The 22,742-nt window shown below is 39.2% G+C and overlaps 1 protein-coding gene across 1 annotated transcript; it reads right to left on the bottom strand.

The window, feature by feature from the left end:
• Positions 1-5,018: 5,018 nt before the first annotated feature.
• On the bottom strand, positions 5,019-10,412 carry mul1 (mitochondrial E3 ubiquitin protein ligase 1). The gene is made up of 4 exons (XM_078255766.1): positions 10,256-10,412; positions 8,779-8,866; positions 7,443-7,563; positions 5,019-6,320 (listed from the first exon to the last, which is right to left on the bottom strand). The coding sequence occupies exons 1-4, from the start codon at positions 10,373-10,375 to the stop codon at positions 5,591-5,593; spliced, it is 1,059 nt and encodes a 352-aa protein (XP_078111892.1). The 5' UTR covers positions 10,376-10,412; the 3' UTR covers positions 5,019-5,590.
• Between the last annotated feature and the right edge of the window lie 12,330 nt (positions 10,413-22,742).

The following is a 22,742-nucleotide window of genomic DNA, read 5'->3' as shown; positions in this document are numbered from 1 at the left end:
ACCACTGCATGCTTTCAACCAAGAGTGAAACCTACAGTGTGATGCTTCAAGTATATTAAGGTCCCAGTAGTTTCCGCTTCATCTTGAAAACTATGAACTAGGAAGTATTAATACAAAATAATGAAAGGAGCCCAAATGCAGTTAGACACGCAATAATTAAAGTTCATATGTAAAACAATAATTAAAGTTCATATGTAAAACAATATTAAAGTTCATATGTAAAACAGTAATTTACATGGTTTATTGATTTAGAGGGACTTGGAAGGAATATTTACTTTATTTACAGTTTGTAGTGACAGTTCATATTTGTTTGATTCCTTGCACTTAAAATGTGTGGATAAATGCATTGCATTTGTAATATTTGTGTAAATGTGACTATATTGTTGCTTCCTATTAACCTTCAGTTGCCTTTGATAATCTCGCTAATGGGGGGGGGGGTGTTTAGGGGTGATAATGTTAATTCAGACAGTGAGACAAGTGGCGCCACACAGTTTTTTGACCTCTCTTGATAACTTGGCAACGGGCAGCTGCTCTGTATTATTTTTGTCTTGTGTTAAAGTAAACTTTTAGTGGTCCTGCGGATTTTTTGGTGCTAATTAGGATGAGTGGAATTGTTATCATTCAGTGGAAACCTACTAAAACTAGGAAATTATTAATACAAAATTAACACAAAATATTAAAGGACTTCATAAATGGCTTCTCAAAGAGTTGATTTTGTTCAGACAAATGATTAGAAAATCCCCCTCATATGGAAGTTCATTTAATGGACTGTGTACTTTTTAAAGTAGCCTATTCATTGCCACATAGATGTGTACTGTGAACATGGATCATAACTGTATTCTTTTATTGAGAAGCACTTAAATATTTTGGTTACTACTGGGTAACTGGAGCCTAATTCAATTGAAAGATCAAGCCATCGGCTTGACAGCGCACATTTCTTTTCACATAAAAGAAAAGTAGAACTGTGATTCACGGGTACCACTCTCTCAAAAGGCAGCCTTTATGGTTCAATATTAGAAAGTGGTGCCAATTCCAGTTAGACTGCAGTATAAAAGAACGTTTGAGCATTGAGCGCAGTGAAAAACACGAAAGAATATGAACCAATTAGCCAGGATTAAGACTCAAGATCCGTATAAAACGCATTTGAAGCCATTTTTATGGCAATTATTTAAATTACAGGGTTTAAGAGCAGTGAATTATACATCTAAATTAGTGTATTTTGACCTTAGTGAAACCAACACTATGTAGATTCTTTACATTCAGATTATTAGTTTAAAGATTTAGCAGCCAGTCTCCAAGGTTTGTCGGAGCAGATTACATAGTCATCCCATGTGCTTTTCAGATGGACGTCTTGTCTCAGTTTTTTTTTTTTGCCCGATTCATCTTACTGAGAGATCATCTTTCTTTGAGAGAAAACATATCTGACATGTTGGGTGTCAGACCAGCATGCGTGCCCGCTGTGTGAATTCTGAGGATTTGAACCAGGGCCAACTGGTGCATGTGCAGGAAAATGTGATCTCTTTTGAATTGTAAATGGGGTTAATCCAAGAGTAAATTCTGTACGCATCTCATCTCCGTCATTGAGCCTGTGTATCGCTCTTATCATGCAGTTCTTGCACAGTCCTTGTGTGGCATTGAAATTCAAAACTCTAAAGTGGGGAATAATAGAGGGAATGTCTTTGATGGTTCGCTCACCATCAGCTCATGCTGCTAAAAACCACTGCAGCACTAGATTGGAGGGTTTCCATGGTGTTGGACCAGAGCTGCTGCTTTTATGTTTGGAACACAATGAGAAAGAGTAGATTGGTAATGCCTGACGATAGGCTCAACGAGTGGTTTTCACAAGTGAGATCTTTCTTGCTTGTTTTCTAGCAACACTTTAAAAAAAGTCAGTGTGCGGTAAACATCTGGTAACAAACATACAGCTGACAGACAATGTTAACGAGTCTACAGCCATGCTAGCTGGTAGGTGTACTCGCTACGTTAATGTCATATAGGATGGCTGGTAGAGACGGGAAAGTTTTCGCGGCATCAAGACGGTTGTATGGTTAAAAGAGTCGGTTGTGTGGCCCTTCCACTTCCGCGTTTCGAACAAGAGCAGATAAATTCACTTTAAAGTCTTGCACATTTAACCATGTAACACAATTTCCAAATCTATTGACATACTGTAGATGTTAAATGCACCTTTTGTGGAGCTGAGCCAGAAACAGTAATGGGTTTGTTTTCTCACTGCCCCTCTTTATCTGCGTGGAGAGACATTTGTTTACAACAAGACTTGACACATATGCCGCGTTCTATTTACCTCGGAACTCGGTTTTAACGAGGTCAAAGTCGTAAACGCGCCCCCTGACCTCGGATTTACGAGTTCAAAATCCAACATGGCTGCCACCTGTATCAGCAGTACTGAAAGCTGCAGTAACATAAAGTTATAAGCACTTCTGTCTTATTTGTGTCACTAAATCTGTCGTTCACACAGGCATGTTCAACTTCTATCTGTGGACATGTTGTTACGCTGTTTGCATGCACAAAAAACGGCGTAATGCGTTGTTATCAACTGGTATTGCTAACAATAGCTAACCGGGCTAGAGCTAATGAAAACAATGGAAATCTGACTTTTAAATGGAACGCATTCAACTCGGGTATGACGTCATTCCCAGCTCCGGCTTCCGAGTTCCGAGGTAAATAGAACGCGGCATTAATTACAACTATATCTAAAGACATTATCGCTACATTTGAATGGCGTAATAAACCTTTGAGTTTCACGGCAAACCTTACTGTATATTTGTAGTTGGTAAATTTCACATGCATAAAAAAAAAAGAAAAAAAAAAAGACAAGATTCTGTAAGTCCATTGCCATTTGTCTGGGTTGAATTCAATTTGGACAAACATTGTTACATTTTAAAGAATTATTTTCTGTAACCCCTGATTGAGGTTCCTAAAACTGACTTTATTGATGTTATTATTTATTAGGTTTAGATACCTGATTTTTTAAATTAATTTAGTTTTCATATTTCATTTGATTATCTACGTTGTTTTACACAGCGGAATCTTTAATTACATAATTTCTATGACCTGCTGGATATCTGTCTATCCACAATGTTCGATAAAGAGTAAAACAAAACAAAAAAAAGAGTTGGTTGTGTGAGAATTAAACACCTTTAATTTAGAATATAATGCCAAAACTGATCTAATCTCGTATATTCACATGGTATGGTGTTTAGCAGCCTTCAACGAACATCATTTCCCATAAACCCTAGAGACCCTCACGGGCTGAATGTCAGAACTCGACAGCAGGACAAAGAGGACTGAACACTGCAGAGATTACATCTAGAAAGTTGAAAAGAGGAGAGTTTGTTAAAATCACTAAGGTTTCAATTGCTTAGAACACCTGCTGTAGTTGATGCAAATGTGTCTTAAAATATAGACTGTAAACCACATGCTTAGTTTCTTTTAGAAAGAGCAGTGAAAGAAATGCTGAACGAGCGATTGCATTGAGCTACAGAAGCTAGTGGAATAGAGGCTGGCCCGGACGCGACGCCAGGGTTTCAGCTTTCTATTTAACCCTTGCAGAAGATGATGTAATTAAAAGAGCGCAAGTCAGACCTCCAACAGTGGAGAATGATGTAGAAATGTGACGGAAATTAGCAAGACTTGAGGAAGGTTACAGTCTCATCGGTTCACACAGATTGGATGTTTTCGTCTCTCCAGCTGAAGCTTCCGTGGACATTTTTAAGTTCATGGACGTCATGATTCATTCGATTATATTCCACTCAGGTTTTAAATGAGCAAATTGAAAATGCGCATAAACACAGGTTGCTGGAGATGCACTCATTACCATCCCTGTAAAGACCTGCTGCTGGCTTGCAAAAAACAAACGTGTAACAAACAATAATGATGCAAGAAATAGTGGAACAGAAACCAAGAAAAGGAGCGGCATGAATATTTGTCAGTAGCTCAGGGTCAGTTATGAGCCTGATGGTAAAGTGGGCATGAAGAGGCTTTTAGTGTCATCAATACAGTACTTCCAACAGGAGGGACTGCATAATGCTCTTCCTGCTTGATTACACGGTACATCTGACATTTAGCTCAGGTTCCTCCAGAGACCAACCGGTACCAGCTCACTCCTGGAGAATAGAGATCTGTGGGCAAGCCGCTGAATACTAATAACGCCCCAACGTCCTAATGTTAAATAATACATCAGAGAGTCCCCTGGCATAATGTGGGATGAGAAAATGGGACTTTCTTTGAATAATACAGAATCATTTGAAAGTATAAAGGGCATTCGTCTGTGCTCAAACTGCCTTAAGTCTGGAGCCATATATGCACGTAAGTCGCCTTTGGGTTAAAGGCATTTAAATAATGTTTTGTTCTGCATATTTCAACGTACAGGCAGTTTGAAATGGAACAAAAAAACAAATAAAATAAACTTTAGGAGGTGAAAACAGCTGCTTGCATTGGGGGAACATGTGGCATCACATTTCTGTGTCTATACATGCTCTCTGATTCCAAATCCTGAATCACTGATTTTCCTCACAGGCAGACATCCCCCTCTCCTGGCAGAACTCTCCATCTTCTTTAAACAGCTTTCTCCTTGTGTCTTTATTTTACACAATGATTGAGTAACGATGAGTATGCAGTCTACATTGTATTTGTCTTGAATAAGTTTTCAGTTGCAAATACACAATGATTTTTTATTTATTTTTTTGCCAAATGTCCCAGGAAATGTCCAACAATCAGCGGCTGTGATGGTACAGAGATTTCCTCTGTTCGGTACACTTTGCTGAACAGAGGCTGAACAACATGGGCTTCCACTTGCTCAGTGCACTCTGTGGTGAATGTCTGTAGAGCCTAAGCACCTGCTGCACGTCTTTATAAGAGCAAAATCAAGAAAAGAACAGGACGAGGTCAACCTGCTCACTTTCTCCACAACAGATGTTTGTACTGTACTATTATCTCTGTAATATCAGTCTTGCACAGACATTTTTAGTGTGAACCACAACCTTTCCCTCTGGCTCGTCTGTACTGCACAAAACATAACCTTTAATGAACCACGGGCCTTACCAAAGCTACATCCCAAATAAAAGACATTTAAAAGAAAATCAGGACAAAACAAACAGTCTGCAGACACTCTCAAATCAAATGTACAGAATGAGAATAAGCACCAAAAGCATCTCAGGCTAAGTTTAAGTCAAATCCATTTTACAAATGAGGAGTTTCCCAAATTACACTGCTTAAGTCTTTGTTAGAAATGATTAGACAGAGTGCACAAAACACATTTGACAGTTAATGTCGTCATAATCCTCTTCCTGTTTTTGTTTAATGTATTATATCTTATACAGTAGCTGAAATGCAAATGCCAATTTTCTGAAATGTACTCTCCTAAACTTACTTTCATCCAGTATCATGAATCTAAGAGTCGGAGTCTCTATTTTTTTTTTTTTTTTTTACAGATTTCAGAGTTGATTTGAACATTGAATGGGAAATGTGATTCAGCACAGCTACCCATTTATCTATCAGTATGCAAAAAAAGTGCACAAAATGTATCGATACAGGCATGACTGAGTGGACTTCCTACTCACATTTCTGTACATTAGCTGTTGAAAAGAGGCACCACCCTGTCTATTGTCGCCCTGCAGATGGGGCATTTCTTTGGCGCTGGCAGGACGTTGTAGCACTGGGCACAGGCACACACGTGGCCACAGTCGAGAAACACCAAGGACCGCTCCCGGCTCAGGCAGACAGTACAGCTGGTGGGCGACACGCTGCTTTCTTCTACGTTGAGTTCATGCATGCGTTTCTTCTGCTGCTCCTTGAACTCCTCGAGCATGCTTCTCTCCTTCTTGCTCTCTCGGTGGTGCACGTATCGCTTCCACAGGATGAAGAGGAGCGTGGAACACGCGGCGATGCCGAAGACGACGGTCAAAATTCGCCACAGCCGGACGCTGTTCCCCTGCTTCCTGAGAAGAGACTCGTAGTCCAGCCGAGTGAGAAAGTAGCGGAAGCCCTGTTTGGGAGGCTGGAGCTTGATCAGGTTGTTATCCAGGACCAGTTCGCCTACGCCTGTGACGCTGTCTTCCAGCCGCAGCATCTCCTCCGTTTCGTGGATGCCCTTGGGGCGCTCCCCGCTAATGAAGTGGCCAATAACGTTGGACAGGGACTGGACCGTGGGGTGGAAGTTCTCGTATGTGGTCTCCAGGTCCAACTCGGCAGCGTCTAGCGGCCGTATAACCCGCACTGTAGCGGCGATATCGTCGTCGTGAGACCCAAGGGCAAAGGGAACTGTGTTGGTGCGCTGGTGGATGATTTTCTCGGTGTTGTTCCTGTTCACAAATATCACAGTTATTAATGTTCTGTTTAGGGCTGCAACTAATGATTATTTTCGATTTATCTGCAGACTTTATCCAAAGTTTCCCCAAGTCCAAGATAACATCTTGAAATATCTTGTTTAGTCCGACCAACGGTCCAAAAGATATTCAGTTTGTTATGACATCAAATGGAGAAAAAAATGGAAATCCTCATATTGGAGGAGCAATGTGGCATTAAAAGATTACTAAAATAGTTGCAAATGAATATTCTGTCAATCAACTAATCGTTTCAGATCTAGTTTTGTTAGATTATGTCTGTCACTTTAATTATATACAATTGTTAATTGTTTTTTTATTATTAAAAAAGAAGAAAGTCAGGTCTTTGGGCAAATATCAGAAATACTACTTTCCCCCTCAGTGGCTGGAGGAGCGTGTCAGTGTCTGTGTTAAGAGAGGGCACCACTCCAGCATTTCAATGGACCGACGTGACATTTGCAGGTGCGTTTACATGCTGTTTAATGTGCTGCAGCTGAGCAGTGAATTAGCTGTCTAGCTTGCAGACTGACGTTAGCAGTGCACTTATCCACTCTGAATGTTGGTCGCTTGTTCAAGGTGCAGAACAAGACCGCGTTCATGTTTGTAAGTATGATAAGAAGGCGACGTTAGGAAAGCTAATGTCTGCTGTTTTTCAGCAAGTCTGTGGCTCTTGTGTTGTGCAGCAGGCTGCTGTGCGGCTCAGCGTGACCGTCTGCTCTGCCTATTATAGAACACTGATGCTACTGCTTTATGCGAGATTTAATTGGCTGCATGAAAACAAGGTCAACCATCTCCGCAGACCGAGAACTAACAATCTTCCGACGCATCAATGCAAACAATAAAGGAAACCATCATGAAACCATAAAATATAAAGTTCTCCCTTTTGGTTTCTGATTTATTTATTTTTTTTTTACTCAGAGGAGAACACAGGCCGTGACTTGCAGAGCAGATATATATGCTGTATAGACAATGGTTCAACAATGCTATTTATTTTCAGTTGGACTTAAATACAGTAGCACAGAAATGCCATTTAAGCTTCATCATGCCTTCTGACTGTCTGAGAATACTCTTAACAAGATTTAAACCCTCTCAGTGACTCACCAGAGATGAGTGGTGCGATTCCACACCATCTTTTCCTCCTTCAAGGTCAGTCTTTCAATCACGCCTTTGCAGTTATCAACAAACTGGCTGCTCAGAGTTTCCTTCACAGATCTCACTACACCTGCAGTGGGCATAAACAGGACACAGTGTAAAACTACTGTTGTAATTATGCATCGTACATTTTAGTCCACATCAGTGGTTCTCAACCTTTTTGGGAACAGCGCCCCCCTATCCATTATCCAGGTCCCTTACCGCCCCCCCCCCATCAAATAAGATGTAGGCTAATTGCCCTGAATATTAATGATTAGGTCCTATTATTGTAATGATAATTATTACTGTTATTAGTCCTATTGTTGTTACTACTGTTATCAAATCATCAAAAAAAAAATCATACCATTGAATGAAAAATGTCCGACGGCTAAGTTCATAGACTTAATAAAGATAAATGATGTTAACGTTTAATATAGACTATAAAGTTCACGACAAGACCGATTCATAACACTGCAGTACAGAGTTTATATAAGATGATACTCTGACGTCCCGTTTAGGGGTGGGGGAAAAAAATCGATACAGCATAGTATCGCGATATTTTCCGTGGCAATACTGTATCGATACACAGATGCCAAGTATCGATTTATTATTATATATGTGTTGGTCAGTTTGTCTGCTTGACAATCCCATTTTGCAGCAGTGATGAACAGACAGAGAAATTTATATTTTCAGATAAAACAGATGTTGACAAGATTTCCTTTTGGGGACATATTCTGAAATTGGGAAAAATTTGAAGTTGGAAAAAAGGTAACAAATTGCGATAAATAGCAGAATATTGCAATATGTTTAAAATGGCAATAATATCGTATCGTGACATAAGTATCGTGATGATATCGTATCGTGAGACCTCTGGTGATTCCCACCCCTAGTTCCGTTCCCATGAAGGCAGCGCGGAGCTGCACCACACAAAGCCTAAAGAAACACTAAAGAGAAGAAGAGTTACGGTCCACTGTCTCGTCCAGTCGCGGTGGCGTAAACTGGCAGGTTTTAATGTTGCAGACCACTGTTTTTTGCAAGTAGTTTAAAGTGTAAACTCCTATTGTTGTGAACCTTTGGTGTAAACTCGCTTTAAAACAAATGCTCCCCAAAGGCACCTCAACGCCCCCCTTTCCACAATATTGCTTCATCCTCTGAAAGCCCCCTGGGGGGCTGTACCACCCCCGTTGAGAAACAATGGTCTACATGAACAAGTTAATTAGTATGTGTTAGTTAATTCTACAAAGTAAAAATGCAGTGCACAACACTGAAGCTTCATTTAGGCTTTCAAGGTGGTGGCCCAACACACCTTCTATGACAGCATATGGGACACATCGTCCAGGAGTTTCAGACAGGATGTTTTTTAAATCCTGATCAATGGAGACTTTCTTGGCTTCCTGCGGAAACAAACACTTAAGATTAACAAATGGAATATAACAGGCAATAAATGAAAAGGGATAGTTTGGATTTTGGGTTGTAGTGTAGTTTCAATTAGTTAGTTTGGGTTATTGTGTGACTTTGGTGGTTTAAAACTAACTAACAAACTAACCAACTGAGGCAGCGGTAAACCAGCAACTCCCGTGTTCTGCAAGGTAAAATTACTGTTTATGTCAATGGAGTCTGGTGGCTTTGACGAGAGTGTAGATCAGTTGCCGCGTAAACTTAAACAGGGCAATTTGACGGCAAAGTAAAGCTGTGAAATAATTCTAAATATAGTGTATACTCAAACTGCTCCCATCCACAGCAGTACATTGCTTAGCTTCTGTGCCTGTCCTCCTGCCTGCTTCTCCAAACTGGAGCCGTGCCAACCGCCATCTACTGTAGGTCTGTTTTTCTTATAATATATTCTGTTTATTACACTGCATATATCTATATTATTCTTACTACTATTATAATGTTACTGCTACTACATTGCACATATCTGTACATGTTGCTCATACATTGTTCATATTACATAGCCATATTTCTTCTGCTCTTATAAGGTAACTGCAAATACACTGCACTAGGGCTGTGTATTGGCAAGAATCTGGCGATACGATGCGTATCACGATACATGGGTCACGATTCAATATATTGCAATATATTTCGATAGTGTGCATAAGGCGATATATTGAGATTTTATTAGAAGTATAATTTTGGAAAAACTAACATTTCAGTACACAGAAAATCACACTGCCAGTTTGGGATTGTGGTTCACAGGTTCTTAGTGAGCTAATTTATATATGCTAAAGTAGGCCAAAGTTCAGCCATAGCTACATTGTTAGCTTCTAGCAAAAGGTCAGGCACTGCTAGGCACTGTTAGGCAAGGACACTAGTGGTGGGTCTCAGCATAGCCATCTAGCTGTAGGGGGTTTAAACACAACATAAACGTGAACCACTGTCTTATATGAATATTTTTGAACATTTAAAAAAAAAAGAAGTTTTTTTCTTACACCCCTACACTGCATATATTTATATTTAATTTATATCACTCTAAACTATAAACTACTGTATACTACTGTCTACACTGCACTATATTTCCTGTCCTGTCTATGCACCACCTGTCTATACTTTGTATAACGCATTGCACTTTTCTGCTCTTTTTGCACTTCTGGTTGGACACAAACTGCATTTCGTTGTCTTTGTACTTGTACTCTGCACAATGACAGTAAAGTTGAATCTAATCTAAAACACGGACTATGGATAGGTACCTAAAAAGTACCTAAAAGACTTAGAAAAATCCAAGCCATCCCTTTAACACGCTGCTGACATTCACATGACATAGAGTGTGATTAAATGTGGCTGACCTTTAATCTGGCAACCGTTGTAGCTCGGCTCTTGTAAATGGAATAGAAGACTGCAGTCAGGGCTGAGCTGGTGGCCAAAACCACGATCTGTGCAGTTGAGGGTTTCCCACTGGAGTCCATCCTCCTGTGATTTGCAGCATTCACTGCTGTTGTAAGAAAGATGATGAGCAGAGAGATTAAGAAGTTGCCTGTCACTCAAATATACGTTTCTTGTTGTGCACAAAACCAATGGTATGAAATATGTACAATTTGGAGCTACGTGTACTTGAGTATTGTCATTTTCTGCTGCTTTCCTCTTTTATTCTAGAGTTGCTTCTAATAAGTATATTCATTCATACTATCAACTTCCCACAGTCCAATGTGACATATTCAAATGTTTATTTGTTCAACATGAAGTTCAAAACACAAAGACAATCAGTTCACATTGATGTGAAACAGAAAAAATATTTCAAGATGAAACCAGAAAATGTTTTGGATGTCTTTCAATGTTGACTAAAACGACTCATCAATTATCAAAATAGTTGCATTTCAGAAGGAAACATTTCACTCCGCTACACTCATTTGACAGTTACTTTGTACATGAAGATCTCACATATGATCATCTTACTAAATATGATGCATTATTGAAGATATGTAGCTAAAACAAGTAACTTACTTGGCAAGAATGTAAATCTCATTCTGATAATCTGACAAGGGGAACTGAGCTTGCTCATTTAACTATAGGGAAAAGACTAAATTGATAATAGTCCAAAGCAAATACGGCTTAACTATGCATCATTTTGCTAGCTTATTTAATATCAGCCATGACTTCCTTCAGTTGTACATTCATTTGATCACTGGAGTCCAGAAGCTAAGTGACACGATTTGAGCTGCACATTCACCACTCGGCTAGCTAAAGTTAACACAAGATAACTTAATGCTAAGAATAAACAAATCACGAGCTTGGTATTGATATTACCTTTTGTCTGAAGCCTCTAAAAGCCTTAAATCGTAGCGTTTAGCGACGTTAGTTTAAGTACAAACTAGCGTAACAGTTACATTTCTAGCAGCGCCACACACGTCCTTGATTGAGCTCACTAACATATGCTAACTAGCTAGCTAAACTAGCAGTTTGCTAGCTAGCGACGCTCCAGCTAAATTAACACGACTTAACCGCCCGTTTAAGAGATATTGTAGCCGTCATGGTACAAAGCATTTTTTTTTTAAAATTAGTGATAGCTTGTATGAACCGCGGCTGTCAAAAGGGTTTGTCTAACCTGTATTCACTTCACACTCGTCCTACTGTCAACAGAGGTTTAACAACAGCTGCGGGTCACACTTCAAAATAAAAGCTCTTGAAATGTAATATTCCTCCCTACCAGCAGATGTCAGTGTAGAATCATGTATGGTAAAGAAAGCCACAGTAGACCATACAAATCTGGGGCAATTAGTAACATCTGGTTTTTTTTGACACAGGCTGGAGTGAAATTGTAGCACTAGATTGTGCAAAATGTTTGGCTTAAACTGCACGGTTGTTGTACTGAGAACACATCTTCTTGCAGGTTGTTCAACAGCTGGGAATGATGGTCCATAATTGGTCTGCAGACTTTAAAATCTCCACAGGCTTTCCGAATAAAAAACAACCTCTGGGTCTGGTTGAGGATGAAACCATGTCACATTTCTTTTGTGATGCATGCTGGTGTTTCCCCTCTGAATATGACTCTTTTGATGTATTGACAAAATATCTTAGAGAAAAAAGTTGAAGTTGAATTGTTATTGTGTTACTCCAAGGTCACAGTTTGATTGCTGTCGGTGCACATACTTTAGTATTTTCTGTTTTAAAGATATATGTATATTAACTGCAAAAACACACTAAAATTAGTATGTAGTATGGATTGGGACACTGTTACTTGTGTCATAGCAGGACAAACACAGGTGTAACAACTAACATTAATGATCGGTCTGTTCATCATCAGTGTTATATTAGTTTCACCTGTGTCATCATCTCATCATTTCAATAATTCAATTTTATTATTATGTCTAAGCAATGAATTATGTCTCAGGAGATTCAAAACAACTTGACTCTCTGTTACTTGGTTGGTGTTGAGAGTAGGGCTGGGCAATATATCGATTTCATGTCGACATCGATATATGAGGCTAGATATCAACTTAGATTTTGGATATTGTTATATCGTGAAATGACACCTTTACCCACTTAGTCGTTGTATCCACATGACTGATGATTATTTATCAAAAATCTCATTGTGTTTTAATATTTTGTTGAGGCACCAATAGTCAGCCCTACAATATCCCAGCAATATCGACATTGATGTATTTGGTAAAAAATATCGTGATATTTGATTTTGTCCATATGTTGTCCTTAAGTTGAGAGTGTTTTCCATCTCACATTTTAGTTATCTCTTGCATTGTTTACACATTCTTCTCGTGTCACTGCAGACGACATAAAGTCAGTGCTAGTGAAATCATTACAGATTCTAACCCATAAAATAAAATTATGAAGGCGCACCGGCACCCACATGCCACCTGGAGGGTATGAAAACTTTCTTGCCCTGAGTTTACCCTCCTCAGCTAGTGCTTCATCCCTGCAGGCTGTATACAGATTAGTATAGATTGTGCTTTCTTCACTCGTATCAACAGCAGACTCCAACCTTAACCATGACTTTGGGTCTACTTAAAATTCCTCCAGCAGTGTACACACATTGCAAATAGTTATTACATTTGGATAAAAAAAGGAGGGGGAAAAAATCCCAGGAATAGATTGGATGTTGTCAGACAACGTAAGGCAGAGTGTGAGTCAGTAGATTTATAACAATGAGAGCAGAAAGCCTTTTGTTTTGATGGATTGCGACCCATCTCTGACAAGAACCATATTTCAACTGGAATAACCATAGCTAAATTTGCCTTTAATATATTGCTTCTTTGCACATTCTCATTGCATTATGTGCGTGGTGTATTTCTGCAGAGATGTTAAGATCTCAACAGACTTTTTTTACTTGAAAATTCATATTTACAAACAAGTTAATTAAAAATTTACATAATTGCGCACGCATGCACACACACACACACACACACACACACACACACACACACACACACACACACACACACACACACACACACACACACACACACACACACCATGTCCCCAGCCACTTCTGATTCTTTATTTGCTCCAGGTTCTCCAGCTGTCAAAAAAGCTACGCTGCAATCCATTAAAACACAGGTAGTGCACAGTGTTCTGAGCCAATTACCCGAAAGTGAACTGTGGAGCAAATAAGCAGCAGCCAGTTTCAGTCAGTGAGCGAGAAGAGCTGCTCTGGGTTCAAAAATAATGTCTCTGTGTTAGTGTTAGTCCAACATCTGAACAAGCGTAGACTGACACTCATTTCATAACCAACCTTCACTCTGACACAACCTTCGCTGTGCTGCTCTGGTGACATTTTCAACCCATTCGTCAAACATCAAATCATCAAACAATTTGACGTAAAATTACAAGTCCCACAATGTCCACTGTTTTTTGTATCAGGATAACTCAACTGCATTTATTACAATTTCAATTTGACACAATAGTCAGTGTATAACTTTAGTAGTATAGGCCTCAGACTTTCAGCAGTATAAGGAGGAGACAACAATACACAGAAATAAAAATTAGTGATTATGAGAGCAATGACACAATGCCGTTCACTGCAGGGAGACAAGAGGATACCTTAATGAGCCAGAGTATAGCTTACAGATGAAGTACTTTTGCAGAAGCAGACTGAACAGGCTGAAAGAGAGAGAGGGGGAACTTCTGTGGAAAGAAAAGGTCTGTCTTACGGCAAGGCACAGTAAAGCAGTAAAAATATTCTAAATATAGTGTACACTTAAACTGATATTGTGTTTTTTAGGTGGGCCTTTTTCTTACAGATATAGTGTGTAGTTTAGTGACTATAGTGCGCCCCCATGAGTAATGACAGCAACACTGTCTGCGCATCCACATGACGCAACCCCTCCTCCACGCAGTTGCTAGTAGCGTTTATCCCGTCAAGTCAAAGGAGGTCACAGACGATAAAAAAAAAACTTGATGGACTCTTTAGAAGAGGTAATTATCTTGTAATTTTTATGTTCTCTTGGTCTCTAAAGCTGAACGCTGCCCTTGTCCTTTCTCAGCGGTGACATGAAATGCATCACTCAAGCTGCTGCGTGCAAAAGTCGCCGGACTACACCATTTTGTAAACGTAGCCATACTGAGAAATACAGAGAGTTTTGTAGAGCTGATAGGCGTAATTAGCTTTGTATTCACTCATTTGGCAATGGCTTGAATGTAACGGACGTTCCTTAATACAAAATTGTCGCGCACTATAGCTTTATGTGGCTAATATACGTTTTTGCTGCTCCCCCTGTTTACAGCAGTACATTGCTTTGCTTCTGTGTTGATAGTCCGATCTTTTTCTCCAAACTGGGGGCGTGTTGACTGCAATCTACTCTAGGTAATACACTGACTATGGATAAGTACCTCATATAACCACACTTCAAAAGATCCAAACTATGCCTTTAATATAATAAATTAGATTTCCCACTGAAATGTTTTATGTAAACAAAACATTAATTGTAACTTTAACTTCAATGGCCTCATCTCTGAACTACCCTTTACAAACTTTGGATAATAACAGTAGTAGTTGCCACAGAAAACCCCTTGGGCTGAATTAGTCTGACATAATCATCCTGATATGTGACTGATTAGCCTGTGAGAATTTTGTGTTTTGCTTCAGACGGGAAAAAGGTACTACCTTGTTTTCAACCCCAGCAAAAGAACAGAAATGCCCTCCGGGCTTCTATTCAACATTAGTCACCTTGTGTTGTGGACAGAGTCTACCTTGCAGATCCAGTGACCCCCTCTGTCCACTTCCTTACTTTGTTTGAGTGTGTGTCACATAATGATTTCCATTTAAACAGCCTGACACACATTCATGTGGATTTCAGACAGACAGAAATAGTGACAGCAGATGGAGGCAACAGCTTTATGGGAGGAGTACAAGAGGCGAGAAGAACATCATGTGTGTCCTCTTGGTGCTACTAGTGTTGAAAGGATGACAGTTGGAATTTGCTTTGACTGGTACAGATAATCCTGTACCAGTTTTTAAATGTACTTTAAAGTACTGTAGCTCACTCTGTCAGGTAGGAAATAACTATCAAAATGGCCTACCTCCTCTATAAATGTAGTTTAAAGTATGGACGCTCCTTCTGTCAGGTGTGAAATATTGATCAGAATGGCCTACCTACTATATAAATGTAGTTTAAAGTAGGGTAGCTTTTTCTGTTACGTAGGAAGTATCTTTCAGAATTACCTACCTTCTTCAGAAATGTAGTTAAAAGATGGGTAGCTCATTCTGTCAAGTGGTAAATATCTATCAGAATGGCATACCTCCTTTATAAATGTAGTTAAAAGTATGGTAGCTCATTCTGTCAGGTAGGAAATATCTATCAGAAAAGATTCCTCTATAAATGTAGTTTAATGTAGGGTAGCTCATTCTGTCAGGTTGGAAATATCTATCAGAATGGTCTACCTCCTTTATGAGTGTAGTTAAATGTAGGGTAGCTCATTCTGTCAGGTGGTACATGTCTATCAGAATGGTCTACCTCCTTTATGAGTGTAGTTAAATGTAGGGTAGCTCATTCTGGCATGTAGAAAACATCTATCAGAAGGGCCTTCTTCTTCTGTAAATATAATTTAAATTATGGTAGCTCATTCCAGGGCTGTAGTCAAGTCCAACTTTGTCGAGTCCAAGACAAGTCCAAGACCAGAACTAGTTGAGACCGAGTCAAGACCGAGTCCAAAGAGTAACACACTATAGGATCAAATTAGGCCATATTATTTACTTAAAATATGAAATGGAAATAATCCCATTCTTGAACTTATTACTTGTCCTGAAGAATTCATAGTACAAAGTGCTCACTGACATTGTGCCATCAGAATGGCCTACCTCCTATATGAATGTAGTTTAAAGTAGGGTGGCTCATTCTGTCAGGTGGGACATATTTATGATACTGGACTACCTCATATGTAATTGTAGTTTAAAGTAGGGTAGCTCATTCTGTCAGGTGGGAAATATCTATCAGAATTGCCTAACTTCTTCATAAACAAGTTTAAAGTAGGGTAGCTCGTTCTGTCAGATAAGAAAAATATTTATCAGAATTGATTCTCCTCTATAAATGTAGCTTAAAGTAGGGTAGCTCATTCTGTCAGGTTGGAAATATGTTTCAGAATGCCCTACCTCCTCATCAGTGTAGTTAAATGTAGTGTAGCTCATTCTGTCAGATGGTACATGTCTATCAGAATGGCCTACCTCCTTTATACATGTAGTTAAATGTATGGTAGCTCATTCTGTCAGGTGTTAAATATCCATCAGAATGGCCTACCTCCTATATAAATGTAGTTTAAAGTATAGTAGCTCATAGTGTCAGGTAGGAAATATCTATCAGAATGGCCTTCCTCCTGTATAAGTGTAGTTAAATGTAGGGTAGCTCATTCTTTCAGGTGGTAACTATCAGAATAGTCTACCCCCTATATAAATGTAGTTTAACACTTGCACACTCTGCTGAATACAGCACACTTAACTTGTATGTCATTCTGACTTGACAAACATCATTGCTAAGCATATAAATAGGATACAGCATCAATTGCAAAGTCTTCTTTTAACTTCATTCATGTGACTTCAATGGACTCAAAATTCAATATCAGGATGCAAACACAGGTTTTGGGGCATTTGGACAAAAACTTCAAAAACTTCTCCTATGTAAAACCCATTTGGAATAATTTAACGATTATTGATACTGAATACGGAGATATCAGTAATGTCCGATATTCACAGTGTGAATAAGGGATAATTTAAAATGCCGTATTTCTATCAAAGTGTAGATTTTACGGATCATTGAATTTGATATGAGAGTAGGGGGTCAATCTTCTCAGGTAACTCTTGGCAAAAAAAAAGCAAATTAGCATATTTCCCACAACGTCAAAGTAACCCTTTGAAACTCTTTAACTAAATTCAAAGGTAACAAAATAAAATCCACATACGAGCATCTCCTAAGCTCACTAAATAGCACATATTCATATTCATATTCATGTTCGCCTTAATCGCACAAAAAAACGTAATTCTTAATAAACAATTTGTGTTTCCATACTGCCTTATCTGCTTGACTATTTTTTTGCCAGGTGCAGTGACTTCCAGTAAAGACTCCAGGAGGTCACTGGCCTGGCAAAGAAATAGTCCCAAAAAAATAAATGATTGAGCTTTAGAGGTGCTGGTCGGAGGATTGTGTTACCTTTGAACAGAGCTCTTAATGCTATAGTAAGTTAACCGGCCCCTGGCTGTATCTTCACATTTACCAGACAAGCCAAGAGTGTAATTTTCATCTTTTCTCTCAGCAAAAAAGCAAATGCACCTATTTCCAATTTTGGAAAAATGTTGCCATAAGCACACTCAACTCCTACGTACATTGAATGACCCCTAATTCTTGTCTTTGTGATGTTCTTCCTGTGTCTTTCATTGCACTGATCAGGAGTAGCACTCCTCATTTCATTGTATTTAATAAAATGACAACAGTGGATTTCAGTGACGGTTCTAGACCATTTTAAATGGGGCCACATGCGATTTTAGGGGTTCCAAATATAAGTGTATAAGTGTTACATACCACCAACTCTCCATAGGTTTTGTACTATAAACGACAAACAATACACATATAACAATAAACAAGAATACTGATTCAGTGTTAACCTACATTTTATTTATCACTGCACATGAATAATATCCCCTCTTTGAGGATAAAAGTGGGGTTAAAAATGTATGAAAATGTTTGCCACAGGGGGGCCAGAGGGGGGTCGAGGCTTAATATTACGGGGGCTTCAGCCACCCTCGGCCCCCCCCTAGAACCTGGCTTTATTTTTTTTATTCTATCCCTTTAAGTGCTTCCAATCCAGATCCTGGTCAAAAACTGAAGTTATGTATAATTCAAATCAACAGGCACTAATTGGATGCTATTTCTAATTTCGCTTGGGATATTTGTCTTCTTGGACCTTACATGCAAGCCTCCTGTGTCTAACGTCCTGCACTCTCCCTGTTCATTAAACCATGATTCACTTGAACTGCATTATGTATTCAGCCAAGCTAATGGGAATCTATAGTGTGGGAATGAGATGATATTGATTATCATCCCTTGAGGCTTATACTTCCTCTTTTTGTAAACAAAGAAATTACCTCTTTTATCATTTTTGTGAGACTTGTATCTTTTTTTGTTTGTTGATTGGATGTAGGCATGTTTTTGTATGGCAGCAGTCTGATATATAAGAAGAAGCCCTTTCTTTCTGTCATAATTCCCTCTCTCTCGTTCTTCACTGGGTGCTGCCCTGCCTTGCTGACGCCCTCACGTACAGCCATGAATCAGCCATCTAAGAGCCGGGCTCCTCTCTGCCAGGCCCCTCTAATTGATTACACCACGCTGAGTAAGTGTAGTGTGATGAAAAGAGAGCCCAATTCAATTAGGCTGCCTTGTAGACAGAAATATGTAGCATACGCTGCCCTGGATAAAATGATGTCTTCAGGAGCAGCGAAAAAGAACTGAGGGTAAAGGGAGGAGGATTTGGGAAGTGAAGGAGGGGTGACACTGATAAAAGTAATTGGATTGCTATGATAACATTCTGCACCCTGGGTTGCTTGTGTGAGTTGATAATGGATGTGTATGTTCCACTGAAGGAGAGCAAGAGAGGGTGTTAGAGTTACAGGAAATGAGGACGTCGCATGAGGCAGGGCTGAGCTGCAGATCAGTTTGTAACCATTTTTCAAATGTGCAGCTCAACTGTTAAAACAAAATTGGTTTTAGACTGAAATATCTCAACGACTGTTGGATGGATTGCCATGAAAGTTTGTACAAACATTCACAGTCCCCAGAGGATGAAGCATCCTGACTCTGGTGATCCCTGTTTTTTCCTCAAGCATCACCATTAAGGTTGACATTTTTGTTTTTTATTGAAATTTCCACACAACTATTGGATGTATTGTAATTAAATTTAGTGCAGATATTGTATTCATGGTGCTCAGACGAAGAATCCCTACGTCTTTGGTGATCTCCTGACTTTTCCTCCACCGCCACCAGCAAGTCCTAGTTTTAACTTAATCAGTAACATATCTAAAAAATATACTAAATGGATTGGCACAACATTTTGTACAGACATTCATGGTGATGTATTGGGATGACTTTGGTGATCTCATTTGGGGTTTTGAGTGACATTTCTCAACAACTGTTGAAAGGATTTCGATAATAATAAACCAGAGCACATTTTTCTCCCATCCTGGAATGCTGTGTGGACTAGCCAGACCCTCCTCCGCAGTGCTGTGGAGGAAGGTCTGGCAATGCGAGACTATTGCGAATTGAACCCACTTCATGTCGTGGTCCTGCATCAACCTCTTGGGGGTTCTAAGCAGGTTTGTTATACTTAGCAACGCCCCTTTATAAATAGCAACGGTCTGTCATACAGAAAAAAACAGACAGGGCAATGCCTTGATTGACCAATCAGAATCAAATATTCAACAATGCCGTGTAATAATTTGCAATAATGACCGGCTCGCTCTATTTTATCCCTTACTTAACATCAGCATCTTGGCAATTGTCAATATGCGCATTTTAGCATGCTGAATTTAGCAATTAGCTGAAAGCACTGCTGCTTACTGTAAGTAAAGCCTCACAGAACAACAACAGATGAGTTAATAGTGAAGCACTGATGCATTTGCTGTGTTTTATATCAACATTAGTTCCAGTGGAAAAGGATAATAAACACAAGGCAAAAATAATTATTTTACAATGCAAAGAAACTGCTACCAACAAGGTTAAATATATTCTACAATGATGACGATATTGCAATAATTGCATATGTAAAAAAAAAATTGGTTCACACTTTAAAAAAACACAGAAATATATTAATATGCGCCACACTCTCTTTGCGTGTGGCACGTGACATTGCATGTCTTGGTTTATTGTCCAGTTTGAGTTTTATCAGTGTTTGTGCATTTTGCATTTGGTTTTATTGGTAGATCTGTTGTATGTTTTAACAGTTATTATTTGCATGATTTTGTTGATTGCTGTGGACATTGTATGTTGCACTGAGGATCAAGGTGATGAGAAGCAGCTGTGATTGGCTGGACCACACCCCTCCACAGCTCAGGATTGGCCACAGCAGAGGGCAAGGGTTGATGAAAGGCAGGAGCAGTTGGAAAAAAAGGAGAACAAAGGAAAAGAATCACGGATGTGATTGGCTGGAGGAGAGTTTTGGTTTTAGCAGTTTTTATACTGTGCAGTAGTAACCTGTTTCATTTTAAATACATTATTTAAGAGTCATCCTGTTCCAATTAAATTGAACAGTGTAAATACTTATTAATGTTTTTTCATACTACCATGTGACACATTGTGATCTCACATCACAGAGGTGATTTGTGGGACCAAAGGCCTCTCAATCTCACTGTACTTTGGAGGCTCAAGAATTCTGATACCGTCCTGGATCAGATCATGATCCCACTATTTATTTACCGAACATCCAACAACTTAGACTGAGAACATTAGTCTCTGAATCATTTCCACAGGGTGGTCCTTCTTTATGGCGACTGCCCAAACCATTAAATCTGTTTTTTACCATTTCCAAACAGTCTTAAGTTTGGCCACACACTCTCTGGCTGTGCGTGTGGTTTACAAAGAAGCTCCTTGGCCACTGAGAATAACCAGGCTTATCAAAGAGAAGTGAAAAGATAGGAACAGAAACAGAATTCTAAATAGTGCTCTTTCACATCTCCATATGAGAGTGCCTCTGAAGCCAATCAATCTGTCTTTCTATTCATGGGTTTCATTATTTCACAGCACACACATCAGAGATTAAAAAAAAGAGAGAGACATTTTTCAGTGTTGCCACAGTAACCTCTCAGCAGAGAACTTCATCCACCATCTACACTTGACAATTCAGTCTGCTGCCCGGCGCAGCTCAGTGGCAGGCACAGATGATACTTCTTTTGATTCATTGCACGATAATCCTCCACAAAAGGGAGCAGCCACTTTTCTTTGCCCTCGTTACACAGTTTTAGCCAGTGATACAGATGTTTGGACACGCTGCATTATTGTAGGACAGATGTTGCTCATCGATAGACCTCCTAGAAATGACATATTTCTACTAATTTGAACAGCAAATATGATTTAAGGGAAAACATAACAGCATCCAGATTTTTTATCAGCATAATAAGGAAACATTTTTAATGAATGTATCTGTAGAGTCAAAAAATGTTGATACTGATTGTATATGCAAAACATCCACTCACAACATATTTTATTTATTTTTCTACAGTATCCGCTCGTTATCCAGGTTGAACTTTTTTATGGTTATGTTTAGGCAGTTACAGCACTTGTTTGCATTTTGAGAAAGATGGTGGTCTTAGTTAAATATTAGACAAGACTTAGAGTCTACAGCCATGCTAGCAGCTCCGTGAGGTAACATCAGCATGCTAACATGCTGTAACATACTGTATAGGAACCATGAATATCTGTACAAAATGGGCCAATTTACCTGGTAGATGTCAAGATATTTCACAGAATAAGTGAAAGCTTTGACCTGCTGGTCGCACTATAGTCTCACATTGCCGGATCTTCCTCCACAGCACTGTGGAGAAAGGTCTGGCTAGTCCACACAGCATTCTGGGATGGGTGAAAAACATGCTCTGGTTTATTGGCATTTCTTTAAACAAATCATAATCGTCTTGGGCGGTGCTAAGCGCCGGACAGAGCCACGGTGCCTCTGCAAAATAGCCTCGGGAAGGAACTTGTTTTGGTGGAACATGAGCACGTTCAAAGGTTGTTTTAGTCGTGCAACAGAAAACTCAGATTGGACAGATAGTCTAGCTAGCTGTCTGGATTTACCCTGCAGAGATCTGAGGAGCAGTTAACCATAGTCCTCAGAAATCCACCAGAGTTTAAAATGCCAACACAAAGAAAGAGGAAGGTGACGAAATGAGGGACATCCGGCGGAATTTCTGGCGGCACCTGAACAATCCCAAAAATTAAACAACGTTGATATAGACTAGTGGCACTATAGGATATTCAAAGACAAGATGTCCTTACATTATCAACACTTAACTGAAATCATGTAATTGGCAAAACAAATTAGTATAACACCTTTTTAAGAGACAGAGTTGAGAGTTTATACATTATTTAGCTTAATTGCCTCATTTCAAGAGCTGTAATGCAATTGGTAACAAATTGCACTGTGTAGAATATAAATCACATTTACAAACTATTTTTAATCCCAGAAACTTGTTCTTCCTTTGAGTTTCTCTTGAATTAATTAGCAACACCACTCTAATGGAAGTATTAAGTCCAATCCATATACATATATTCATAGAGTTTGTGTTAAAGATGGAAATTCTGCGCTTTGCGTTTCTCAAGTAGTCATTCTTCAAAATTGCTGATGTCACCA

The sequence above is a fragment of the Sander vitreus genome, chromosome 7 (genome assembly GCF_031162955.1).
Source record: "Sander vitreus isolate 19-12246 chromosome 7, sanVit1, whole genome shotgun sequence".
Lineage (NCBI taxonomy): Eukaryota > Metazoa > Chordata > Actinopteri > Perciformes > Percidae > Sander > Sander vitreus.
This window is presented reverse-complemented; position numbering and strand designations above follow the sequence as displayed.

Coding starts and splice junctions, on each gene's coding strand:
- mul1 (XM_078255766.1), bottom strand. CDS start 10,375: ATGGACTCCAGTGGGAAACCCTCAACTGCACAGATCGTGGTTTTGGCC. Junction 8,867..10,255: donor CAACGGTTGCCAGATTAAAG/GTCAGCCACATT, acceptor TTGTTTCCGCAG/GAAGCCAAGAAAGTCTCCAT. Junction 6,321..7,442: donor AATCGCACCACTCATCTCTG/GTGAGTCACTGA, acceptor ATTTGTGAACAG/GAACAACACCGAGAAAATCA.